Source organism: Podarcis filfolensis (genome assembly GCF_964270895.1).
Source record: "Podarcis filfolensis genome assembly, chromosome: 8".
NCBI lineage: Eukaryota > Metazoa > Chordata > Lepidosauria > Squamata > Lacertidae > Podarcis > Podarcis filfolensis.
In genome coordinates, this window is record NC_139611.1 from 10,940,376 (window position 1) to 10,963,308 (window position 22,933).

The window sequence follows — 22,933 nt, forward strand, 5'->3', positions numbered from 1 at the left end:
AAGCTGTCCCAGAAACTCCAGCGGGTGCAGAATGCTGCAGCGAGGCTCCTCAGGGGGTCTCTGCCATGGGAGCATATTCACCCAGTGCTTTTCCAGCTGCACTGGCTCCCGGTGGAGTACAGGGTCAGATTTAAGGTGCTGGTTTTGACCTTTAAAGCCCTTCACAGCCTAGGACCCTCATACCTACGGGACCACCTCTCCTGGTATGCCCCCCGGAGGACCTTAAGATCCATAAATAGCAACACCCTAGAGGTCCCGGGCCCTAAGGAAGTTAGATTAGCTTCAACCGGAGCCAGGGCCTTTTCAACACTTGCTCCAGCCTGGTGGAACGCTCTGCCTCATGAGACCAGGGCCCTGCAGGATCTGATTTCTTTCCGCAGGGCCTGTAAGACAGAGTTGTCCCGCCTGACCTTTGGCTTGGAGCCAATTTGATTCCCTCCCCCTCTTTCTTTTTTCTTTTTCCTTTCTCCTCCTGTGATGAGGCTGCATTTTAATATTTTAATGTTTCAATATTTTAATGTGGTATTTTAATCTTGTTTTTAAGTTGTATTCATTCAACTTGTTTTTATTATTGCTTGTTAGCCGCCCTGAGCCTGGCCTTGGCTGGGGAGGGCAGGGTATAAATAAAAATTATTATTATTATTATTATTATTATTATTGCAGCCCGCTTTACCCCATTGCCTCCCAACTTGTTACAAACTGTTTTTAATGTTGTTTTAGCGTTGTATCCCACCCTGTATCTTAGGGTGAAGAGCGGGCAAGAAAGAAAGAAATTAATGCAGTGGGGTGGGGCCCTTCCTCTGCCCGCCCATGCTATGGGTCTCCCGAGGTACTCTTGTCCCATTTTTCCTGCCTCTCTGGAGGGAGTGCAAGGAAGGGAGGGTGCAATGCTCCCCCCTGCAAGAGGACGAGGCTTCCCAGAAGCTCCTGGCTGTCCCTGGTTGGGAGCAGGACACTGGGCCTCTCGAGTCTGATCTGGGCCCTTCTTGTCTCCGTAGACACCCCACCAGTCAGGATTGAATCTTCATCGCCGTCCATCACCGAGGGGCAAGACTTGGAGCTGAGCTGCCTCGTCACAGGCCAGTCGCGGGCCAGGGTCACGTGGTACAAGCGAGGAGGGTCACTCCCGGCAAATCACAAGGTATGGAGTTGGTCTGTGTGCCTGGCCAACGATACCCACAAACCGAGCTCCAGGGGGACTCAAACTGTCCCTTTGCCCCCTCCACCCTCCAGATATCTGGCTACCATTTGAGGATCCTGGCGGCCACGGCAGCAGACTCTGGAGAATACGTGTGCCGGGTGAGCGACGCCAGCAGTGGGGCGGTGCAAGAAGCCTCCATTGTGGTCACCGTCTACGGCACCTCCCAGAGTGAGTCAAACAATGCTCTGGCCATGCGCCGCCTCGCCAGTCGGAGGCAGTGAATACCAGCTGCTGGAAACCGCAGCTGGGGAGAGAGTTGCTCTTTCGCTCAGGTCATCTTTGTGGGCTTCCCTTGGGGCATGTCCTGGGCAGTGGTGTAGCAGGGGTTGCCAGCTCCCAGGGCAAGGCAAGTATCCTCAGAACTGCCCGCTGATAGGCTGGAACAAAGGGGCAATAGCTCGGTGACCTACCTGAGTGGCAGCCGTGGCAGCCCATGAGCCTCAAGCATTGCAGAGAGGGGGGCGGGGGATTGGTTGGGAGTCCATGCAGAAGGAGCCCTAGCAAGTGTCCGTCACCCAAATTTGTTCCTCATTCTGCCCATGCGAACACTGGGAGATTTTCTGTGTGCCCTTGGCCTGACCCAGTAGCCAGACACTTCTTAGGTTTATAGGCTAAGCCAGGCATCCCCAAACTCGGCCCTCCACCTGTTTTGGGACTACAATTCCCATCATCCCTTGTTAGCTAGGGATAATGGGAGTTGTAGTCCCAAAACAGCTGGAGGGCCGAGTTTAGGGATGTCTGGGCTAAGCGTTTAATTTATCCTGTTGTTGTTATCATCCTCGGCTGCCAGTCTCCGGAGCACCCTCGGAAAAGGTACCCTCCACCCTTCAACCAAGGATGCCACCTTGCTGCATCAGCTCCTGGGAGGTTGGGGGCAATGGGCCACCTGCCAGTGCGGAGGTCCATGTACCAGACCATGGTACCAGACCACTTATTTAAAGACAACTATGAGAAATGTTGGACAGAAGTGAAAAAAGACTTAGAAATATGGTCAAATCTGAAGCTTTCCTTGTTGGGCCGAATTGCAGCTATAAAGATGAATGTATTGCCAAAAATGTTATTTTTGTTTCAATCCTTGCAAATTTTGGACAAGATGGACTGTTTCGAGAAGTGGCAGAGAGACATTTCTAGATTTGTCTGGCAGGGCAAGAAGCCTAGAATAAAATTTAAAATATTAACTGATGCAAAGGAAAGAGGCGGATTTGCCCTGCCAGACCTTAAACTTTACTATGAATCAGCAGCATTCTGCTGGTTGAAAGACTGGCTACTTCTTGAGAACACAGACATTTTGGATTTGGAAGGTTTCAATAATGTTTTTGGATGGCATGCATATTTGTGGTACGACAAGGTTAAAGCACATAAAGCATTTAAAAACCATGTACCAGACCATGCCATCCATTGATGCTGGTCCTGGTCTTTAGCGTTTTGGAGAGGACTGCATCTCCATGGCAGAGCAACTGCTTGGCATGCAGAAGGCTCCAGGTTAAGTACTCTGGCAGGTGGGGTTGCGAAGAGACTCCCTGCCTGCCTGAATCCCCGGAGAAGCATTGCTACCAGCCAGTGCATGCAGCACTGAGCTAAAAGGAACAAAGGTCTTCCTGTGATCCTTTTAAAAGCAAGCCTTCATTCGCAGTCCTGAGGACTAGAATCTTGGTGGGGTTTTTATGGGAAGGGCCTTAGCTCCGTGGAGCTTTGCATGGAGAAGGTCCCAATTCAGTCGCTGGCAGCATCTCCAGGTAGGGTTTGAGAAAACTCCCTGAGATTGTGGAAGGGCTCCACCGGTCAGTGCAGACAATTCCTGGCCAGATGGGCCAATTAGCTGTCTCTATATAAGGCGGCTTCTTCTCTTCCTCCCGCGGAACTCCCAGCCTCAGGAATCACCCCTCCGCTGAGGATCGAGTCTCCATCGCCCTCCATTGTCGAAGGACAGACCTTGGACTTGAACTGTGTCGTGGCGGGACAGGCAGGTGCCACAATCACATGGTACAAGCGTGGTGGAACTCTGCCGGCCAATCACCAGGTACGTAGCCAGTGCGGTCTGGGGGCTCGAGTTGGCGGTTCTTCCTTGCCCCTCTCTTTCCTGGCCTTGCTGGCTGGCCAGCAGTAAACCTTGGCGTGCAGAAGAACCCAGGTTCAGTCGCCAGGTAAGGATGGTAGGAAGCAATTTCCGATGCTTCTTGGACAGGCACTTTCTGCTGATATAGGAAAGGCCTCCATCTCTATTGGCCTGCTGCCGGTTTTGAAGGCACATCTGCTTAGACAGCCATTCCCTACTGACCCAAGTCTGCTATTTTAATGGGATTGCTTTGCGTGGCGAGTTCCCGACCCCCCCCCCCAGGTGGAAATAATGACACAATCATTAAGGTTAATGAGCTAAAAAAAGCCACAACTTTATTGGTTACAGGTGATGAGCGGTACTGGCTTAGTCCAGGAAGGGTTAACTACCAGTAGGGGGAGTCCTGCTGTTGCACATCAACTAGGAACTCCCCTGGGGTCAGTGATAGGGGGCGTGCCTTAGGCCTTAACCTCTCTAGGCTTCGGACAGGGCCACGCCCCCCTGAATCCTTTAACGGACTATCTGTGGGGCAGGTGATGGCGCTACCTCCCCTCTTCCATCTACAGAACTATACCAATGCCTAACTGCCAATACCCAGAAAATTGTTACGATTTGCTACGAGGTAGGCGAAAACCAAGTGGCTGGTTCCAATTTGCCAAGTGGAAAAATTCCTACCAGGCTCCTCAATGGCGACCAACCAACGTCCATAGCAAGGTCAAAGGACGAAAACCTTATAGGGTGGGAGGGTGGGAAAAACAGGAACAGCTGGTGGGCGGCAAAGAGGGAGGGCCGCATCCTGCCTATATAGGGCATGCCACGCCCCCGAACCAGCCGATTGGCCAGCTAGGGGGTGATGCGGCCGGGAATCCCCCCAATCGCATGGAGGGGCCATGAAGCTTGCAACCCCACCTCAACCCCACAAGTGGCTTTATTGCACAGTGTAACCACGCCGTTAATTTTTCAATGATTAAGGCGACTGATTGCACATTTTAACTGCGGTGTATTTTTAAAAGATGGTTTCTCATTTTAACAATATTGCACGATTGGTTTTTATGTTCTGCAAACCACTTAGAAGCCATCCAAGAGTTATGCAGTCTTGAGCTAGTATTGCGTAGCGTTTAGTGTGTCAGACTAGGACCTGGGAGAGATCAGGGTTCGAATCCCCACTCAGCCATGAAGCTCCCTGCGTGTGACCTTGGGCCACAGTCACTCACTCTCGGCCTAACCCACCTCACAGGGTTGTTGTGGCGATTAAATGAGAAAGGGGAGATCCATGTACACCACCCAGAGCTCCTTGGAGAAAAAGGTGATATATAAATTCTGCGCATGCAACCAGCAAACGAACTTGTGTTTGGAGGATCCAGAGAGGGCCTTTGCCCCTGGGCACGTAAGCCCAGAGTGGCTACAGAAAACCCAGCCAGATGGGTGGGAAATAAATATTATTATTATTATTATTATTATTATTATTATTATTATTATTATGTAAATGAATGAATAAATAAATGCTATTGAGAGAGATGATGATAAGCCTGCTTCTCCCACCATTCCCAGATCTCCGGCTCTCACCTGCGCATCCCACAAGCCTCCACAGCTGACTCTGGCGAATACATCTGCCACGTCAACCTGGACTCCATCGTCAGAGAAGCCTCTGTCATTGTCTCTGGCACAAGATCCGCCTCCAGTAAGCATCTCCCCCTGCAGGAAGGGAGGGGAAACATAAACAGGGTGGGCTGGGGTGATGGGAGCAAACCTCCTGTATTTTGATGCCGGCCGGCTTGGCCTTCCTTCACCTGTCTCTCTCTCCACCTGGCTCTGCCAGCTTTAGACATCACCCCCTCCATGAGGATCGAGGCCTCGTCCCCCCACGTTGCCGAGGGACAAACCTTAGAGCTGGACTGCATCATCGCCCACCAGGATCAGGCCACGGTCACATGGTACAGGCGTGGAGGAGCCCTCCCGGCCAACCACCAGGTATGGGGCGCCTGCCCAGTTTCCCCCTGGCATTTGCCCCGAGTGCCAAGTCTTGAGCATTCCCAGTTCAAGATCTCCAAGCAGGGCTGGGAATGTCCCCTGGAGAGTTGCTTCCACCCAGTGAAGTCAGTATTCAGCTAGATGCAACAAGGGGCCCGACTTGGCGTAAGGCAGCTTTCGATTTTGCTATTTAAGTCAGCCCTACTTTTGCAACACTTTGGAACTCCCTGCCTATTGAGATCATGCAGTTCCCTTTTGGCGCCTGCCAAAAACATTCTCATTTGCTTCATTTTTTTCATTTCACTATTATTATTATTTTTATATAAATTTATTTATTTGGTTTTTCAGATTAAAGTTTTACAATCACCTATCCAACTTACAACATAAAAACAAGATTCCAAGGAGTCTTCTGGGCTTCCCTCCTCCCCTTTGTGGGTCCTATTGTTAATCATTTCCTCCTGCATCTTTTATAATAATCCAAACCTTTTACAGCTCCATTGTATCCAAAATTCACCATTGGAATGACACCATTAAAGTGTCATTCCAATCCTACTTACGATTTTAACTGTTTACAATGATTTTTAAGATAAATTATACATTTCCCCCATTCCTTATTAAAATTTTGGTCTTCCTGATTTCTAATTCTTCTTCTTTTTTTTAAAGAAATATTTATTAAGATTTCACAAAAACAAACAGACAAAAACACATAATAACAAAAGAGAAAAAATAAAAAATAAAAAGATAAATAAAACATACAGAAACAACAAGAAAAATTAAGAACAATTGTTTTTCATAACATAAAACTCGTTTGCTTGTTTCTTTGACTTCCTCACACCTCCCCTTCTTCTATTCCCATTTAAATAATCAAATCAGCAAATCCTTACCCTCTTTCATTTATCTTATCTCTATAACTTAACATTTTATAACTCAGTATTTTCATACATTATCAATCCATTTTTGCATATTCTTATTAACTTTGTTGCCAATACCACTTATTTCCAATCCAACACCATTTTAGTTATTTTTTTTTTAACCTAATTAACCCTTCTTCCAATGATTTCTAATTCTTCTGGTCATTTTTGCCATTTTGGCATAATCCATCAACTTAATGCTGAATTTTTCATTTCACTTTTTACTTGTATACTGCCTTTCTATATTACTGTGTACAAGGTGGCTTACAAGCTGAAGAAACAACAAAATAGACCGCAAAGATCATACATGTAATAATCTGATCCAATATGTTCTAGTTTCAATAAGCCTGTCTGAATTTTCACCTGTTGCAGTATTTTAATATTTTGTCTGTTTTAAAGTGTTGCCGTAAATGTTCTCGACCTTATTGTTTTATCTTTTTGTGACCCGCTTCCAGGTTTATTTCTTAGAATCAAATAAACCATGAGGACGAGATGCATGTTTTTTTTTTTTTTAAGGGCATACACCATTGCAGTTAGGGCATGTGGTTCAGAACCTGGTTGCATCTCCTGGTAACAAGAACAACAATAATAAATAATGTTATTTATACCCCGCCCTCCCCAGCCAAGACTCAGGGCGGCTAACACCAGATATAAAACAATTGATTGAAATACAACTTAAAAAACAAGATTAAAATACCGCATTAAAATGCAGCCTCCTTTCAGTAGAAACTCAAATCAAAAACTTTTGGTAGGACTGGGAGAGACTCCCCAGGTTCCTGTTGGTGGTCAGTGTAGTTAATACAGAGCTAGATGGACCCAGGTGTTGGGGGCTGATGGGAGTTTTAGTTTAAAACACCTGGAAGGCCCTGGGTTGAGATGCCAGATTAGCTTAGCCAGACTAAAAACTCACACGGTTAACGAATATGCCTTTAAATTGGAAACAACTTCCAGGCCTTCGGATCCCGCTTGCGGCTGGTGAAAGTCTCTCCGGCGGATTCTGGCGAGTACGTCTGCCGCGTCAGCCGCGATCCTGCCACCCAGGAGGCCTCGGTCTTTGTCACCATCCAGCAGGGCGGCGCAGGCTCCTTCCGTAAGTCCGACAAAGGCTCAGTGACAGAGCACCTGCTTGGCATGCAGAAGGTCCCAGGTTCCCCATTGGCAACATCTCCGGGTAGGGTTGGGAAAAGGCTCCCTGCTGGAGGGCCACTGCTGGTCAGTGTAGACATTATTGAGCTAGTTTGATCACTAAAAGGTAAAGGGGGGAATGTGGGTGGTGTTGTGGTCTAAACCACTGAGCCTCTTGGGCTTGCTGATCAGAAGGTTGGTGGTTCGAATCCCCGCAATGGAGTGAGCTCCCATTGCTCTGTCCCATCTCCTGCCAACCTTTGAAAGCACACCAGTGCAAGTAGATAAATAGGTACCGCTGTGGCAGGAAGGTAAACGGCATTTCCATGCGCTCTGGCACTCGATCATGGTGTCTGTTGTGCCAGAAGCGGTTTAGTCCTGCTGGCCACATGACCTGGAAAGCTGTCTGTGGCCAAACGCCGATGACCTTGGCCTGAAAGTCAGATGAGCACCGCAACCCCATTGTCGCCTTTGACTGGACTTAACCGTCCAGGGGCCTTTTACATTTTAGTTCAGTGGGTCTTTGGCCTGATCCAGCAGGCAGGCTCATCTTATGCATTGAGCCTCCTCAGAGTAGACCCACTGAAGTTAACAGACACAACTACCTTAGGATCATCAATTTCAGCCGCTTGACTCTGAAATTACACAATTTCTCTCGCCCTTCCCTCTTTTCCCTTGGCAATGCAGCCGCCGGTGTGACTCCCCCAGTACGGATTGAGTCTTCTTCCACCTCCCCCACCGAGGGCCACACGCTGGACTTGAAGTGCATTGTGGCAGGACCTGCTTCACAAGCCAGAGTCACGTGGTACAGACGAGGAGGTGCCCTCCCTGCCGGTCACCAGGTATGGGTTCAAGAGACCTTGGGACCAAGATCTGGTACTCCAATGTTGTCAGGGGCTGGACTGAGGAGGAATGGTGGGATCCGCCGCCGCCCTTCTCCTGAACCTTCCCAAGAACAGGAGGACAGTATAGATTTAGATCAGTGGTTTGCAGAAGGGCATAGCTCAGAGGCTGCAGAGGACAGAAGCTGGGAATTACTGGAAGAGGAACAGCAGAAAGAATCAGCAGCACCAAGGGAGGGACAGCTGACAAACTCAGTGTCCTTGGAAAGCATTCCTGACCACCCCTCCCAGGACCAGGTGGGCATTGAGAGTAGGAGAACAGAAAACTTAGAGGCAGAAATCCCCGATTAACCCACGCAGGGGTGATGTAGAATAGGAGAGATGTAGAGGTGTGAGACTTGACTTGGAGCAACGCCATTTCTAGAGAGACACCGCATTCCTTTGTCTTTCACTGTGATTATTGAATAAACTAATTGGTAAGAACTCTTCTTTTCTTTTCTGTTTTACGGGACGCGGGTGGCGCTGTGGGTTAAACCACAGAGCCTAGGACTTGCCGATCAGAAGGTCGGCGGTTCAAATCCCCATGACAGGGTGAGCTCCTGTTGCTCAGTCCCTGCTCCTGCCAACCTAGCAGTTCAAAAGCACGTCAAAAGTGCAAGTAGATAAATAGGTACCGCTCCGGCGGGAAGGTAAACAGCATTTCCGTGCGCTGCTCTGGTTCGCCAGAAGCAGCTTAATCATGCTGGCCACATGACCCGGAAGCTGTACTCCAGCTCCCTAGGCCAGTAAAGCGAGATGAGCACCACAGCCCCAGAGTCGGCCACAACTGGACCTAATGGTCAGGGGTCCGTTTTCCTTTACCTTTCCTTCTTTTTTTATCTGCTTCTTTGCTGCCACCGGGGGAGGGATCTGATTCCCCAAAGCCTGACAAATGTGCAAGATCCCCCCCCCCAAAACACACACACCCTCTCATCCTAACTTGCCCCTCTCTCTTTCTCTCCTCCAAGGTCTCTGGCTCCATCCTGCGTATCCCACAGGCTTCAGCTGCAGACTCCGGGGAATACGTTTGCCGTGTCACCAACGGGACAGCCGTCCACGAAGCCTCCCTCATCATCACCATTCAGGGCGGCCCGGGCTCCTACTGTAAGTCTCCATTCTTTTTAAAAAAAAATCTATTTATGCTTTTCAGGTTTATACATTTCACTAGTTTTATAATTATTTTAACATTTCAAAACTTGACTTCCTTCCCCACCTTTCTGCAGTTCCTTAAATTTATTTTTAATATCTTCTGCATATCCAAATTAACTTAATTTGCTCATTATTAATCTACTTTAAATGCATACTCTTATAAACTGCAGGTTATTACAATAATCCTGCCAGTGTTCTTATCTTTCTACAATTTATCTGTAAATGTTCAGTAAACCATTTCTGTTCTTTCCTTTAAAAGTTTGTTATCTTGATTTCTTATTTTTTCCGGTAAGTTTCGCCATTTCTGCATATTCCGTAAGTTTTTTTTATCCATTCTTTCTTTGCTGGGATTTCTGCTTCTTTCCATTTTTGGGCGAGTAACATTCTTGCCGCTGTAGTCACATACATGAATAAGTTTCTGTACAGTTTAGGTAGTTCCGTCCCTATAATTCCCAACCTCTGTTCAAAAACCTCCCAACGAAAGAAAGCTGAACGGCTCTTAGCTTCAGAAATATGTTTTGAATTGCTAAAACAGAAAGAAAAAGAAAGATATTTTGAATGTTTCGTCAGGGTCTCCTTTCTTGTTTGAGTTTGGGACGGGTGGGGAGAACGTGTGTTTTCCGTCAGGTGAGTTGGCAACTTGGCAAAAGCTTTCCCTGCAGGAAACTAACAAATTCTCTCCCTCTCCCCACCTCTCTCCGACTCCTCTGGCTTCTCCAGCTGTGGGCGTCACCCCTCCAATACGCATCGAGACCTCCTCCGCGTCCATTGTGGAGGGGCAGTCAGTGGACCTGAACTGCCTGGTGGCGGGTCAGTCACAGCCAAGGGTCATGTGGTACAAGCGAGGTGGCGCCTTGCCCCTCAACAGCCAGGTAAGGGGGGAGACAGACTTGGAGCTCTCTTGGGTCAGGGAGGAATGGGGCAGAGGAAGGAGGGTGAATCGCATTGGACTGGAGGGTTCCTCCCATACTCCACCGAGAAGCCAGGAGGGCAGCTGAACCTGGAGAGAGCATTTGGAGTAAGGAACCCAAGGCCAAGGGATGGGAACATTGTGGTTCTCCAGTATTGCTGGACTCGAACTCATATCATCGCTGACCATGCTGGCTTGGGCTAATGGGACTTGGAGTCCAGCAACACCCAGAGGGCCACAGTTTCTCCACCTTCCGCCTCCTGATCATTTTCTCTCTCCCTTTGAGCAGATCCTTGGATCTCGCCTCAGGATCCTGCAGGCCTCGGCGGCTGACTCGGGTGAATACATCTGCTACGTGAATGACGGCGACAGTCCACTGGAGGCCTCCGTTATTGTCTCTATCCCCGGGAGCTCCGGTTCCACTTTTGGTACGTAGCCTGAGAAGCAGAACCCTGCCACGGGGCAAAGGTCCTGCAGGGAGAGGCGCCCGGGCCCACAAATTGCAAATCGCCCCTTCAGATTTGGGAAAAACCACCTCACCGCTCTCCAGACTTTGAGGGTTGGTGACAGGTTGTGTGTTTCTGCAAAACGCCCTCTGCTCATGTCCAAGCCACTCTTGCTCTTCGCTTGAGAACTGATGGTGGAAATAGGGACATTATTATTATTAATTTTCAAAATATTAATAATTTTCAAAATTATTACAAATCAAACCAAATTACTTCAACTTAATACAATTTCTTAAAATCATGTTTCCCGCTCCTGTTGCAAGCATACGTCAATCATTTCCACCCATAGCCTCATCATCTCTTATTTCATATCCAATTGATCCTTCACTTGTCCTTAGTCTATTCTTGCAGCTGCCCACATTCTTTCCCTCCTTGCAGTGCCTCTGTTACATATTATAAATATAAAATCCATTTCATGTGTGCAGTCCTTCATTTACACTGCTGTTTCAGACCTGGTGTGCTGGGAGAATTAATTACTGTCTTCCATTCTTCAGTTCTTTGCAGTGTTTACTTTGATGGGACAAGGTCACATTCCATTCCTTCCACTGTTGACCAACTAGCGTACGAGCTGCGGCCATAAATAACATGTACAATCTCCGCCATTAAAATTCTGCTCTGGAGTTCTTCCTCGGCACACGGTTAAAACAAAGTCTTTTCTCAAATTTGGCCTCTTGCCAGATCTATTCCGCAGCCGTTCCTTCTTCGTGCTCTGCCTTGCTCCCTCGCACTCTTGGTCCAAGTGGAAATAGGGACCCCACACTCCGCGACACACAAACGGTTAAGCCAGCCTTAGCTTGGAGGGGATGAGGATCTTTGGGGTGGAGCAGCACAGCTCGCCCAGAACACCTGTTGAGCAGAGATACACATACACACCAGAGAGCCAGTGTGGTGTAGTGGTTAAGAGCGATGGACTCGTAATCTGGTGAACCGGGTTCGCGTCTCCACTCCTCCACATGCAGCTGCTGGGTGACCTTGGGCCAGTCACACTTCTTTGAAGTCTCTCAGCCCCACTCACCTCACAGAGTGTTTGTTGTGGGGGAGGAAGGCAAAGGAGAATGTTAGCCGCTTTGAGACTCCTTCGGGTAGTGATAAAGTGGGATATCAAATCCAAACTCTTCTCTTCTTCTTCTTCTTCTTTCCCTCCCACAGCCTCTGGCATCGTTCCACCCGTGAGGATCGAGTCTTCGTCCTCATCCCTGGCAGAGGGACAGACCTTGGAGCTCAACTGCCTTGTTGCTGGCCAGGTGCAGCCCAAAGTCACCTGGTACAAGAGAGGGGGGCCCCTCCCAGCCAACCACCAGGTACATGTGCTCCCCCTGGTCCTTTCTGTTGGGATAATTCAGACTGGAAATGCCCAGGTGTCAAAAAAGGCTGTTTATGTATGCAACAACTGTGGCCCATGTTTTGTTAGCTCAAAAATGGAAAACGAGTGAGGTCCCAGCCAAAGAAGAATGGCAACTTAACCTGACAGAGTATGCACAACTTGCAGACTTAACATATTGAATAAGAGAACAAGAATATACGTTTGAAGAAGATTGGAAAACGTTTATTGAATACAGTGGTACCTCAGGTTAAGTACTTAATTTGTTCCGGAGGTCCGTTCTTAACCTGAAACTGTTCTTAACCTGAAGCACCACTTTAGCTAATGGGGCCTCCTGCTGCTGCCACGCCGCCAGAGCCCGATTTCTGTTCTCATCCTGAAGCAAAGTTCTTAATCTGAAGCACTATTTCTGGGTTAGCGGAGTCTGTAACCCGAAGCATATGTAACCTGAAGCGTATGTAACCCGAGGTACCACTGTATATGGGAAATAATTGGGTACGGCTGAAAACGCTGGCAGCATTAAGATAAATTCAACAGTGTAAAAGAGTTTTGATGGATGCAATACAGTGGTACCTCGGGTTATAGACGCTTCAGGATACGGACTCCGCTAACCCAAAAATAGTACCTCAGATTAAGAACTTTGCTTCAGGATGAGAACAGAAATTGCATGATGGCGGCGCAGCGGCAGCTGGAGGCCCCATTAGCTAAAGTGGTACCTCAGGTTAAGAACAGTTTCAGGTTAAGAACGGACCTCCAGAGCGAATTAAGTTCGTAACCTGAGGTACCACTGTAATGGAATACTGAATGGTATAGTTTCTGTAAAATACGCAGGGATTTATGTTATGCAAAGTGAAGCATGGAATGAGAAGAAGGGAAGTCACTGATTTTTTTTAAGGATGTAAAATGAGTATTTTAAATCGTAAAACAGAAAATTTTATAAAAATTATATACAAAGAAAAAGAAAGAAGCTAGCATTTCCCTGCATTGCAGGGGTTTGGACTTGATAACCCTTTGGGTCCCTTCCAATGCCACGATTCTGCGGTCTTACAGTTTCTCTTTCTCCCCCCCCCCCAGGTCTCTGGCACTCGCCTCCGCATCCCGCAGGTCTCCTCCGCCAATTCCGGAGAGTACGTCTGCCGTGTGAGCAGCGCCGCCGTCACTCAGGAGGCTGCGCTGGTGGTCACCATCCAAGACGGCGAGAGCCCCTCCCATCGTGAGTCCCCTCCAGCGGAGGCTGAGACCCCCCTCCCTCTCCTAGCCCCTAAATTTGTGCTGATCTAGGCAGCCTTGAGAATATTCGCTGGGGACCCTCATTGCTTTAAGGGAATGGCTCCCAAAGTGGGTGGTATCTCCCGGGGGGGGGGGGCGGGGAATTACCTAGGTGGCAGGAAAAGGCAAGCAGGTGGGGGCGGGGTCTCCAAGTGTGTCAATCACTTATGTATGATTGACCAATCCAGAACCTCAATTGAAACACTTTTCTTCCTTCATATTTAAAACTTCAAAAGAGGTGTGGGAATAGAATGTGGGATAGATAATCAAAGCTGGGGGGCAAATATGGGAGAAACGTACATTGAAAATGTTGTCTGTAAGAATAAAAGAAAATTATTAAGAATGAGTTTAGAGATGGTGTTTAACACCAGTCAGGTTAAATCAAATAAACAAGGAATATTCGGTGTTATGTTGAAGGGCATGCCAGGAATCCAGGAATTATGTTCACATGTGGTGGGGGTGTAAATATGTAAAAAAAACAAAATGACAAAGGGTGTTTAAGGAGATAACAGAAATCACTGGGTTAAAGGTAGCCGAAAGTCCAGAGGTAGCATTATTATCCATTTATGATGGGGTGGAAAGTTTGCAGGCTATGAAGGCCTTGCTCACAAATTTATTGACAGCCGCATGAAGGGGCAAGCAGAATATAAAATGGAAGAACAGTATAAAGATGTGTGTGGGATATAGCTATTGATGATAAATTAACATGTGCCATTAAGGTAAGATGGGGAATATGCATCAGAAATGATTTTGAGGAGATATGGAAGGTGTTTGTAGAATTTGTGCTGTTAAAATGGAAAGGGGTCAAACCATCGCAAGTGGTGTTGAAATTCTGGGAGGTTGGATAGTTACAATGGAATGGTCTTGGTGGTGGGACACATTTTTATTCTGATTTATTTATGATAATTACTTTTCCAAAATAATTATTAAAAAAAAATTAAAGCATTACCACTCTTATCACACTCAAAGCTGTTTCCTTTGGCTGCTTTTGCTTGTATTTACCATTCGGAGTTGTCAGAAGATAAGCCAGGTACTCGTAACAGCTGTTGATTTTATGGCAAGGTAGTTGCTGCTCATCTGTGGTCCTACGAATTTCTTTGGTTATTTTGTTTTGCTTAGCAAGAATACGCAAAAATATTTTTCATGCAGTATCTAGTATAGCAGTTAATCAGCATTGTCGGATTAATTACATTAAATAGTTGGATTTTGAATGCATGTGCAATTAATTGCTACTGCATTGAATTTTATTGTGCTGTTATTTTCCTTAGAGGGTCGTTCAAACCACTCTTCTGAATGATGCTTTTTAGCGGGTAGGGTAGAGGGTACAAAGGGGTGAGTTTATGGAACCAAGGGAACCAAAACAGAAAAAAAGTTTGGGAAGTGTTGATCTTAGAGTCCTGCTTTCTCCCCACATTCTTGCAGCTTCAGACACGGTTTCCCCTCTGAAGATCGAGTCTTCGTCACCCTCCGCTGTTGAAGGGCAGACCTTGGATCTCACCTGCACTGCCCCAGGCCAGCCCCAGGCTGTATTCACGTGGTACCGGCGAGAGGGACCCCTGCCTGCCGGCCACCGGGTAGGGAGACAGCCTGGCCCAGAAGGCCTCTTTGGGCAGTGGGGGGAGGTCAGTGTCCAGGTTCACATGGGGCACAAGCACTGTGGGTAACAGGGAGCGTTGGCACCGTTCATGGGCACGAGACGCCAGGAAGATGCTTGCAAAGAGAGAACTTGCCTTTAGCTGTGACTGCAGGAGGGTTCGGCTCAATGACTTCCTCCAAATCTATGATTCTGTGCAAAACAACGAAGCACAGGGTGGAGGAATGGAGAAATTTCTAGAACAACAATGGGATATCAGCTCTGCCAAAGGCATGATGGAGAACAGCAACAACTGGAAAAAGATAGATACAGTGGTACCTCGGGTTACATACGCTTCGGGTTACAGACTCCGCTAACCCAGAAATAGTGCTTCAGGTTAAGAACTTTACTTCAGGATGAGAACAGAAATCGTGCTTCGGCGGCGCAGCAGCAGCAGGAGGCCCCATTAGCTAAAGTGGTGTTTCAGGTGAAGTACGGACCTCCGGAACGAATTAAGTACTTAACTTGAGGTACCACTGTATAACATTTTATAAGGACAGGAAGAAACCCACGGACAGAATAATCGGCACACACAGGAAGAACAAGGATATAGTTTCGAGTGCCTCATTTGTAAATTTATAAATCATTTTCATTTAATGCGACAACACAAATAGAAGTTATTAATATTGCAGTTGTTGTATAAGGGATTGTTATTCTGACTGGAATGTAGTTGAAATTAATAAGATTTTGGAACGCTGAAATAAAGAAAACCATCCATTCTAGTACTCAGGGGGCCACCTAAATGATATAATTCGGCATTTGAACGATTGGTGTTAGTAAATTGGTATTGTTATAATGAGGCTATAATTGGAATGTAATTGAAAATTAATAAAAAATATTATTATTTTATAAATGGCGGGAGAGAAGGTAGGTCAAGCAGACATCAGGAGCCCCCTGTGATGTTCTTGTTTCATGAATCTCTCTCTCTCTCTTGGCACACACAGGTTGTCGGTGGTCGCCTTCGCCTGGTCCAGCTTACCCCAGCCGACTCCGGCGAGTACGTCTGCCGTGCGAGCGGTGGAGCTGTCCCGCAAGAGGCTTCCTTGGTGGTCTCTGTCCTCGCCAGCGCCAGCGCCGCCTCCCGTACGTCTAAGGTTCTGGGCTGGAGGGGGGGCGGATAGGAGAGATGGGCGGTGTCTTCAGTGGGTCAGTCTCACCCTCGCTCCATCCCCGCAGGCCTCCAGAGTCCGGTCATCTCCATTGACCCCCACAGCACCGCTGTGCGCAAGGGAGCGGACATCTCCTTCAAGTGCCGGCTCCACGATGGCGCTCAGCCCGTTGAGATCTCTTGGAAGCTGCCCAACAACCAGGTGCCAGGTAATAATAATAATAATAATAATAATAATAATAATAATAATAATTTTTATTTATACCCTGCCCTCCCCAGCCAAGGCCGGGCTCAGGGCGGCTAACAAGCAATAATAAAAACAAGTTGAATGAGTACAACTTAAAAACAACATTAAAATACAACATTAAAATATTAAAATGTAGCCTCATCGCAGGAGGAGAAGGAAAGGAAAAAAGAAAGAGAGGGAGGGAATCAGATTGGCTCCAAGCCAAAGGCCAGGCGCAACAACTCTGTCTTACAGGCCCTGCGGGAAGAGATCAGATCCTGCAGGGCCCTGGTCTCATGAGGCAGAGCGTTCCACCAGGCCGGAGCCAGTGTTGAGAAGGCCCTGGCTCTGGTTGAAGCTAATCTAACTTCCTTAGGGCCCGGGACCACTAGGGTGTTGCTATTTATGGACCTTGAGGCTCTCCGTGGGGCATACCGGGAGAGGCGGTCCCGTAGGTACGAGGGTCCTAGGCTGTGAAGGGCTAGGTAGGCGGGCTCACGATGGCCACCTGGCCCTAGCGTCAGGTTGTAAGAAAGGAAGGAAGTGAAGGGGTGCGGGAAGCTCCTGTCAGCTGAGCAACTTTTGGAACGGGTCAGTAGAGCACCTTGCAGTCACTAAGAACTTGAACCTGAGCTTGCTTATTTCCTCCTCCCTCCTGGTGCATTTTCCTTTTGCGCAACACACACGTACATCCCCATGATCTCCCGACTTGAACCTCCTTTTTTGTAAAATTTATTTATTTGGCTTTTCAAATTAAGATTTTACAATCGTATAGCAACATACAGTATAAAAACAAGATTCCACAGAATCTCCTGGACTTCCCTCCTCCTCTTTGTGAGTCCTTTTATTAGTCCTTTCCTCCTGCATCTTTTATAATAATCCAGATCTTTTGCATCCCCATTATATTCAAAATCCACCATTAAACTACAAGTGTTATTCCATCTCTGGGCTAATAGATATGGCAGCTGTGGTCACATACATAAATAGTCTTTTCTGCTCCTTTGGGATTTTGGCACCTAGAATTCTCAGTTGATATATAAATGAATAACTAAAAAGGGACAGGCCCGGACAGACCTCTCTCTCCCACTTCCCCACTACAGATAACGTGAAGATCAGCCCCAATGGGTCTGTGGTCACCATCTCCAACGCCCAGCCCCAGAACCAGGGGACTTACCGCTGCCTCGCCTCCAACCGATTTGGGATAGCCAACAGTGTGGTCAACCTGATGGTGCATGGTAAGTGGGCATTGTGGAGCAGAGAAAACCTCTTGGTTCCTGAAAAATATCAGGGTATTATTACAATGACTTGATTTGTAGCGTCGCCTTAAGCCCGAAGGCGGTCACTTACACAGCACACAGAGCTAGAATAGTTATAGCTAAAAGTGTTCACACTATAAGGTAAAGGTAAAGGGACCCCTGACCATTAAGTCCAGTCGTGACCGACTCTGGGGTTGCGGTGCTCATCTCGCTTTACTGGCCGAGGGAGCCGGCGTACAGCTTCCGGGTCATGTGGCCAGCATGACGAAGCCGCTTCTGGAGAACTAGAACAGCACACGGAAACGCCATTTACCTTCCCGCTGGAGTGGTACCTATTTATCTACTTGCACTTTGACATGCTTTTGAACTGCTAGGTAGGCAGGAGCTGGAACCGAACAACGGGAGCTCACCCCGTCGCGGGGATTCAAACCGCCGACCTTCTGATCGGCAAGCCCTAGGCTCTGTGGTTTAACCCACAGCGCCACCCCCGCCCCAGAGCTAGAATAGTTATAGCTAAAAGTGCTCACACTATAAGCATCCTCCAAAAGGACACATTTTCCTCCAGGGGTGGCGGCTGGTAACCAGTGGAACTGCTGGCATAAGAGGCAGGGATGCCCAAAAGTAGACGGAGCCAGAGCCAGTCATTGGCTGAGCCACAGCCAATGAGAGGCAGAGCTGGCTCATTCTTGTTTTTGCCCCCCGACCTCCTCCCAGCAAAGTTTTGCAAGGGCAGCACAGAGGCCAATTCAAGTTGCTGGAAGATGCAGGAGGGGAGAGTTGCTCTTGAACTCAGGTCCTGCTTGTGGGTTTCCCTGCCCCTCCTGCCCCTGCCTGGCTGCCTATTTAGAACCATTCCAGGGGGAGGCCCTGCCATTGGGCATAGAATCATAGCCTTGTATTGTTGGAAGGGACCCCCATGGTCATCTAGTCCAACCCCCTGCATTGCAGGAATCTCAGCTAAAGCAACTGTTACAGGAAAATCCTTGGGCTCATTTGGATTCCCAAACAAAGACACCAGCCAAAAATATAAGAGCAAAACAGCAGCCTGTAGGCCTGATCTTTATTCAAAAGACGGTTGCAACAGAACTTCCACCACCACATGGAAGAATAATTTATTATTTATACCCCGCCCATCTGGCTGGGCCTCCCCAGCCACTCTGGGCGGCTTCCATAAAAACCAAAAATACAATAAAATATTACACGTTAAAAACTTCCCTGAACAGGGCTGCCTTAAGATGTCTTCTGAATGTCAGGTAGTTGTTTATCGCTTTGACATCTGCTGGAAGGGCGTTCCACAGGGCGGGCGCCACTACCGAGAAGGCCCTCTGCCTGGTTCCCTGTAGCTTTGCTTCTCGCAATGAGGGAACCGCCAGAAGGCCCTCGGCGCTGGACCTCAGCGTCCGGGCAGAATGATGGGGGTGGAGACGCTCCTTCAGGTATACTGGACCGAGGCCGTTTAGGGCTTTAAAGTTCAGCACCAACACTTTGAATTGTGCTCGGAAACGTACTGGGAGCCAATGTAGGTCTTTCAAGACCGGTGTTATATGGTCTCGGCGGCCGCCCCCAGTCACCAGTCTAGCTGCCGCATTCTGGATTAGTTGTAGTTTCCGAGTCACCTTCAAAGGTAGCCCCACGTAGAGTGCATTGCAGTAGTCCAAGCGGGAGATAACCAGAGCATGCACCACTCTGGCGAGACAGTCCGCAGGCAGATAGGGTCTCAGCCTACGTACCAGATGGAGCTGGTAAACAGCTGCCCTGGACACAGATTTGACCTGTGCCTCCATGGACAGCTGTGAGTCCAAAATGACTCCCAGGCTGCGCACCTGGTCCTTCAGGGGCACAGTTACCCCATTCAGGACCAGGGAATCCTCCACACCTGCCCGCCTCCTGTCCCCCAAAAACAGTACTTCTGTCTTGTCAGGATTCAACACAAAGGATGTCTCCTTTTTCTTCTAAGTTTCCCTTTTTTACTCACAAAACCCTTGGTGAAGCATTACACATACATCATATATACTGTTGCGTTCCAAAAGCAAGGAAGGATTGGACCCTGATTAATAGAATACTCACGAGGCTTGGCCAGCAAGACTCTGGGAGGCAGTGCAAATACTAATAATAATCCTGTCCACCCCTTGGCCCAGGTCGTTTTATTCACAAAAGAACTTCTTACACAGTGTTTGTAAGAACCAATCAGATTTCCTCTGAGCATTTCAAAAAACCACAAGTGGGGACAAAGTTAAAGTTAAAACTACAAAGAGCTAATTTGAGCATGGATACATTCTGGGGTAAATAAAACAGGACTAGAGGAATGCATTCAGCAAAACCGCGGAGGTCATAAACAGGCAGGAAAGGAAGGAAGGATGGCAAGGAAAGATAGGTATCTTTATCACTTCCTATGTGAAACACTATTTCCTGGCCCTAAGATTAACAAAACCAAGGAAAGATACATCAAAGAAGCTACCTACTATCTTTATGACCCAGGATGCCTGATGAAGCAACTGGCCTGTGTTTAGAATGCTTATACGTGCCTGTCAGGCAGAGAAATAGGACAGCGATGCAGAGGCCTGGATTGATCAGAAATCCTATCAAAAAGGCTCAAACCCAGTCAACGCAATGCTTTCATTGCTGACACAAATGGCTTGCTCCATATTTTTTATAATTCCTCATAGCAATCCCACCTGATCACTTACATATACATCACAGCTAACTCATAATGTGAAGGAAGGAGCCATCCTTTGTTCTGGGCTTCATCCTGTTTCTTCCATGTGGTGGGTGGAAGTCTTGTTGCAATAGTCTTTTGAATAAAGTTCAGGCTTACAGGCTGCTGTTTTGCTCCTGTATTCTTGGCTGGTGTCTTTGTTTGGCGGTCTGAGTGAGCCCAAGGATTTTCCTATGACACATCCCTGACAGATGGCCAGCCAACCTCTCCTTAAAAACCTCCCAAGGAAGGAGAGTCCACCACCTCGCGAGGGAGCCTGTTCCACTGTCAATCCGCTCTTGCTGTCAGAAAGTTCTTCCTGATGTTTCGTCGGAATCTCCTTTCTCGCAACTTGAAGCCTTTGGTTTGAGTCCTACCCTCCAGAGCAGGAGGAAGCAGCCTGGCTTCCCCAAAACAGCCTGCCTTCTTAGCCTGACCTCTGGGAGATACTAGATTTAGAAGCAGGAGCACCTCCTTGGAGAGAACGATGCCATTCCTGGGTGCCCAGCTGGCATGGAGACATTGCACACAGCTAAAGGGAAGCCAGTCAGTCTGATCTGCTCTGCTGTGGAGCAACTGCTCAAGGCTCTCCTCTCCCCACTCGCAGGGCCGCCAACCGTCTCGGTGGTGCCAAAGGGCCCCGTGCAATTGAAGGTGGGCAAATCCATCAGCCTGGACTGCCTGGGGGCAGGTGAGCCCCGGGCCCTGGTGCGCTGGAGCAAGGTGGGCGTCCGGCAGAAGGTGGAGCACCAGACAGTGATGCCGCTGGACAGCCGGGCTGTGCTGCAGGTGAGTCTCAGGTGACACATTGTCCGCAGGGCGAGGGAGCAGGAGGAGGGGCCTAGTATATATGCACTGGGGATATATGCGGAGCCTCAGGAACAACGTACCTTAGAGTGTCGGTTTCTGGGGGCTGGGAGCAAGCAGTGGGGAGGGTTCTGTTGCTGGTGGGCTTCCCAGAGGCATCTTGGTGGACCAGATGAGATGGTGATGGCTGCTAGCCACAATGGCTGTGCTCTGTGTCCACAGTGAGCAATGCTTCTGAATCCTGGTTGCTAGAAACTGCAGGAGGAGAGTTGTTTTTGTGCTCGAATCCTGCATCTGCTTAGCCACTGTGAGAACAGGGGGCTGGCCAAAATGAGCCCTTGGCCAGATCCAGCAGGTCTCTTATGTTCTTACGGGCCAAAAAAGGGACTTGTTTTTAGTCCAAAGGCAGCCATGGCCCCATTCCTCGATTTGAAACACACACACACCCCAGTACTGTTTCCGCTCCAGATCTCATCCGCGAAGCTTGAAGATGCTGGCACCTACGTCTGCATGGCGCAGAACCCCCTGGGGACGGCGGAAGCGCAGGTGGAATTGCTTGTGGAGGCCGTGCATGGGAGACCGGGAGCACCTGAGATTCATGCGAACCCGACGCAGACCGTAGTTGCCGGGCAGACGGCTCAGCTCCATTGTTCTGCCACAGGTAGGTGGGGGGGCTTTTTCAGCCCAAGGTCTGCATTCCCTTGGAGGAATCTCTCTCCGCACCTTGGGGAGGGGAAGGAGCCTTCGTATTCCAAGAGTGGCTGTGGTCAGAGACAACCAGTGGTCAGAGCAGCAGGTGGGACTCCGAGCCTTCGCATAGTCAGTGGGCTTATTTCCTTTTAATTAAACGAGATTTGTATGCCGCTTAACTGTGAATGAAGCCTCTGAGCAGTTTGCGAGGGACGCAGAGTAGCGCACAGAGACATTTGGTAAAAAATCAGCTTTAGGAACAAGTGTATGTGGCAAGGAGACATAGAAGAGTCTTGATAAATAAAAGATTGGGATTGGACTTTGTAACTTTAGACAAAACAAAAGAGAGAGGGGTTGTATTATATATAAAAGCCAAATTTGACCCAAAGCAGTTATTTAAGGACAGGGGAAGAATAATTGCAGTACAGATAACAGTACAAGGTGATAAAATAATAATAGACGGAATATATGCACCAAATGAGAGAAAATTGGAATTTTATAAAATGTTAAAAGAAAAACTATTTGAATACATGGACCAGAAGATAATACTAATGGGAGATACAAATAGGGTAGTCTCTCTAGGTAGGAATAGGACTATAAGAAAAACTGACTTGAAGGGAGACTACCCACAATTTTCTTCACAATAGTGGGAAATGTTAACCTGATTGATATACAGTGGTACCTTGGTTTACGAACTTAATCCGTTCCAGAAGTCTGTTCTTAAACCAAAGCGTTCTTAAACCAAGGTGTGCTTTCCTGTAGCAGTGGGGAACTCAATTTACAAATGGAACACACTCAACAGGAAGCAAAACATGTTCTTATTCCAAGGCAAAGTTCACAAACCAAAACACCTACTTCCGGATTTGCAGCATTCTTAATCCAAGTTGTTCATAAACTAAGCTGTTCTTAAACCAAGGTACCACTATGTAGAGATTTAAACACCCACTGGACAGAGAATTCATGTTCTTCTCTGAACCACATCAGTCTGTGGAAAATTAGACTCAAGATAGAAGTCTGGAGAATTATCAATATATGTAAAAAAAAAAAAAGTAGAGATATTACCAAGGACACTTTCGGATCATAACCCAGTATTACTTAAACTAAGAGGAGAAAAAGCACTTAGTTTAGATGGAGAACAAATGAAGGAATTTTAGATAATCAAATTATTTTTCAAAAATCAGAAAAAGCCCTGTTTTAATTTTATACTCGTAAAATCAC

General features: G+C 47.8%; 1 protein-coding gene across 19 annotated transcripts in view; it reads left to right on the forward strand.

The window, feature by feature from the left end:
* Nucleotides 1–22,933, forward strand: part of HSPG2 (heparan sulfate proteoglycan 2) — a 209,775-nt gene that overhangs the window by 155,999 nt on the left and 30,843 nt on the right. For all 19 annotated transcript variants that reach the window (XM_083629125.1, XM_083629129.1, XM_083629131.1 and 16 more), the window contains 18 exons: nucleotides 999–1,141; nucleotides 1,234–1,369; nucleotides 3,070–3,221; nucleotides 4,809–4,938; nucleotides 5,077–5,228; nucleotides 7,091–7,229; nucleotides 7,952–8,106; nucleotides 9,114–9,249; nucleotides 10,015–10,166; nucleotides 10,494–10,632; nucleotides 11,860–12,011; nucleotides 13,106–13,244; nucleotides 14,723–14,874; nucleotides 15,878–16,016; nucleotides 16,110–16,250; nucleotides 17,368–17,502; nucleotides 20,826–21,007; nucleotides 21,494–21,686. In XM_083629125.1, coding sequence (XP_083485251.1) covers nucleotides 999–1,141; nucleotides 1,234–1,369; nucleotides 3,070–3,221; nucleotides 4,809–4,938; nucleotides 5,077–5,228; nucleotides 7,091–7,229; nucleotides 7,952–8,106; nucleotides 9,114–9,249; nucleotides 10,015–10,166; nucleotides 10,494–10,632; nucleotides 11,860–12,011; nucleotides 13,106–13,244; nucleotides 14,723–14,874; nucleotides 15,878–16,016; nucleotides 16,110–16,250; nucleotides 17,368–17,502; nucleotides 20,826–21,007; nucleotides 21,494–21,686 — 2,667 coding nt within the window. The remainder of the gene's footprint in view (nucleotides 1–998; nucleotides 1,142–1,233; nucleotides 1,370–3,069; nucleotides 3,222–4,808; nucleotides 4,939–5,076; nucleotides 5,229–7,090; nucleotides 7,230–7,951; nucleotides 8,107–9,113; nucleotides 9,250–10,014; nucleotides 10,167–10,493; nucleotides 10,633–11,859; nucleotides 12,012–13,105; nucleotides 13,245–14,722; nucleotides 14,875–15,877; nucleotides 16,017–16,109; nucleotides 16,251–17,367; nucleotides 17,503–20,825; nucleotides 21,008–21,493; nucleotides 21,687–22,933) is intronic.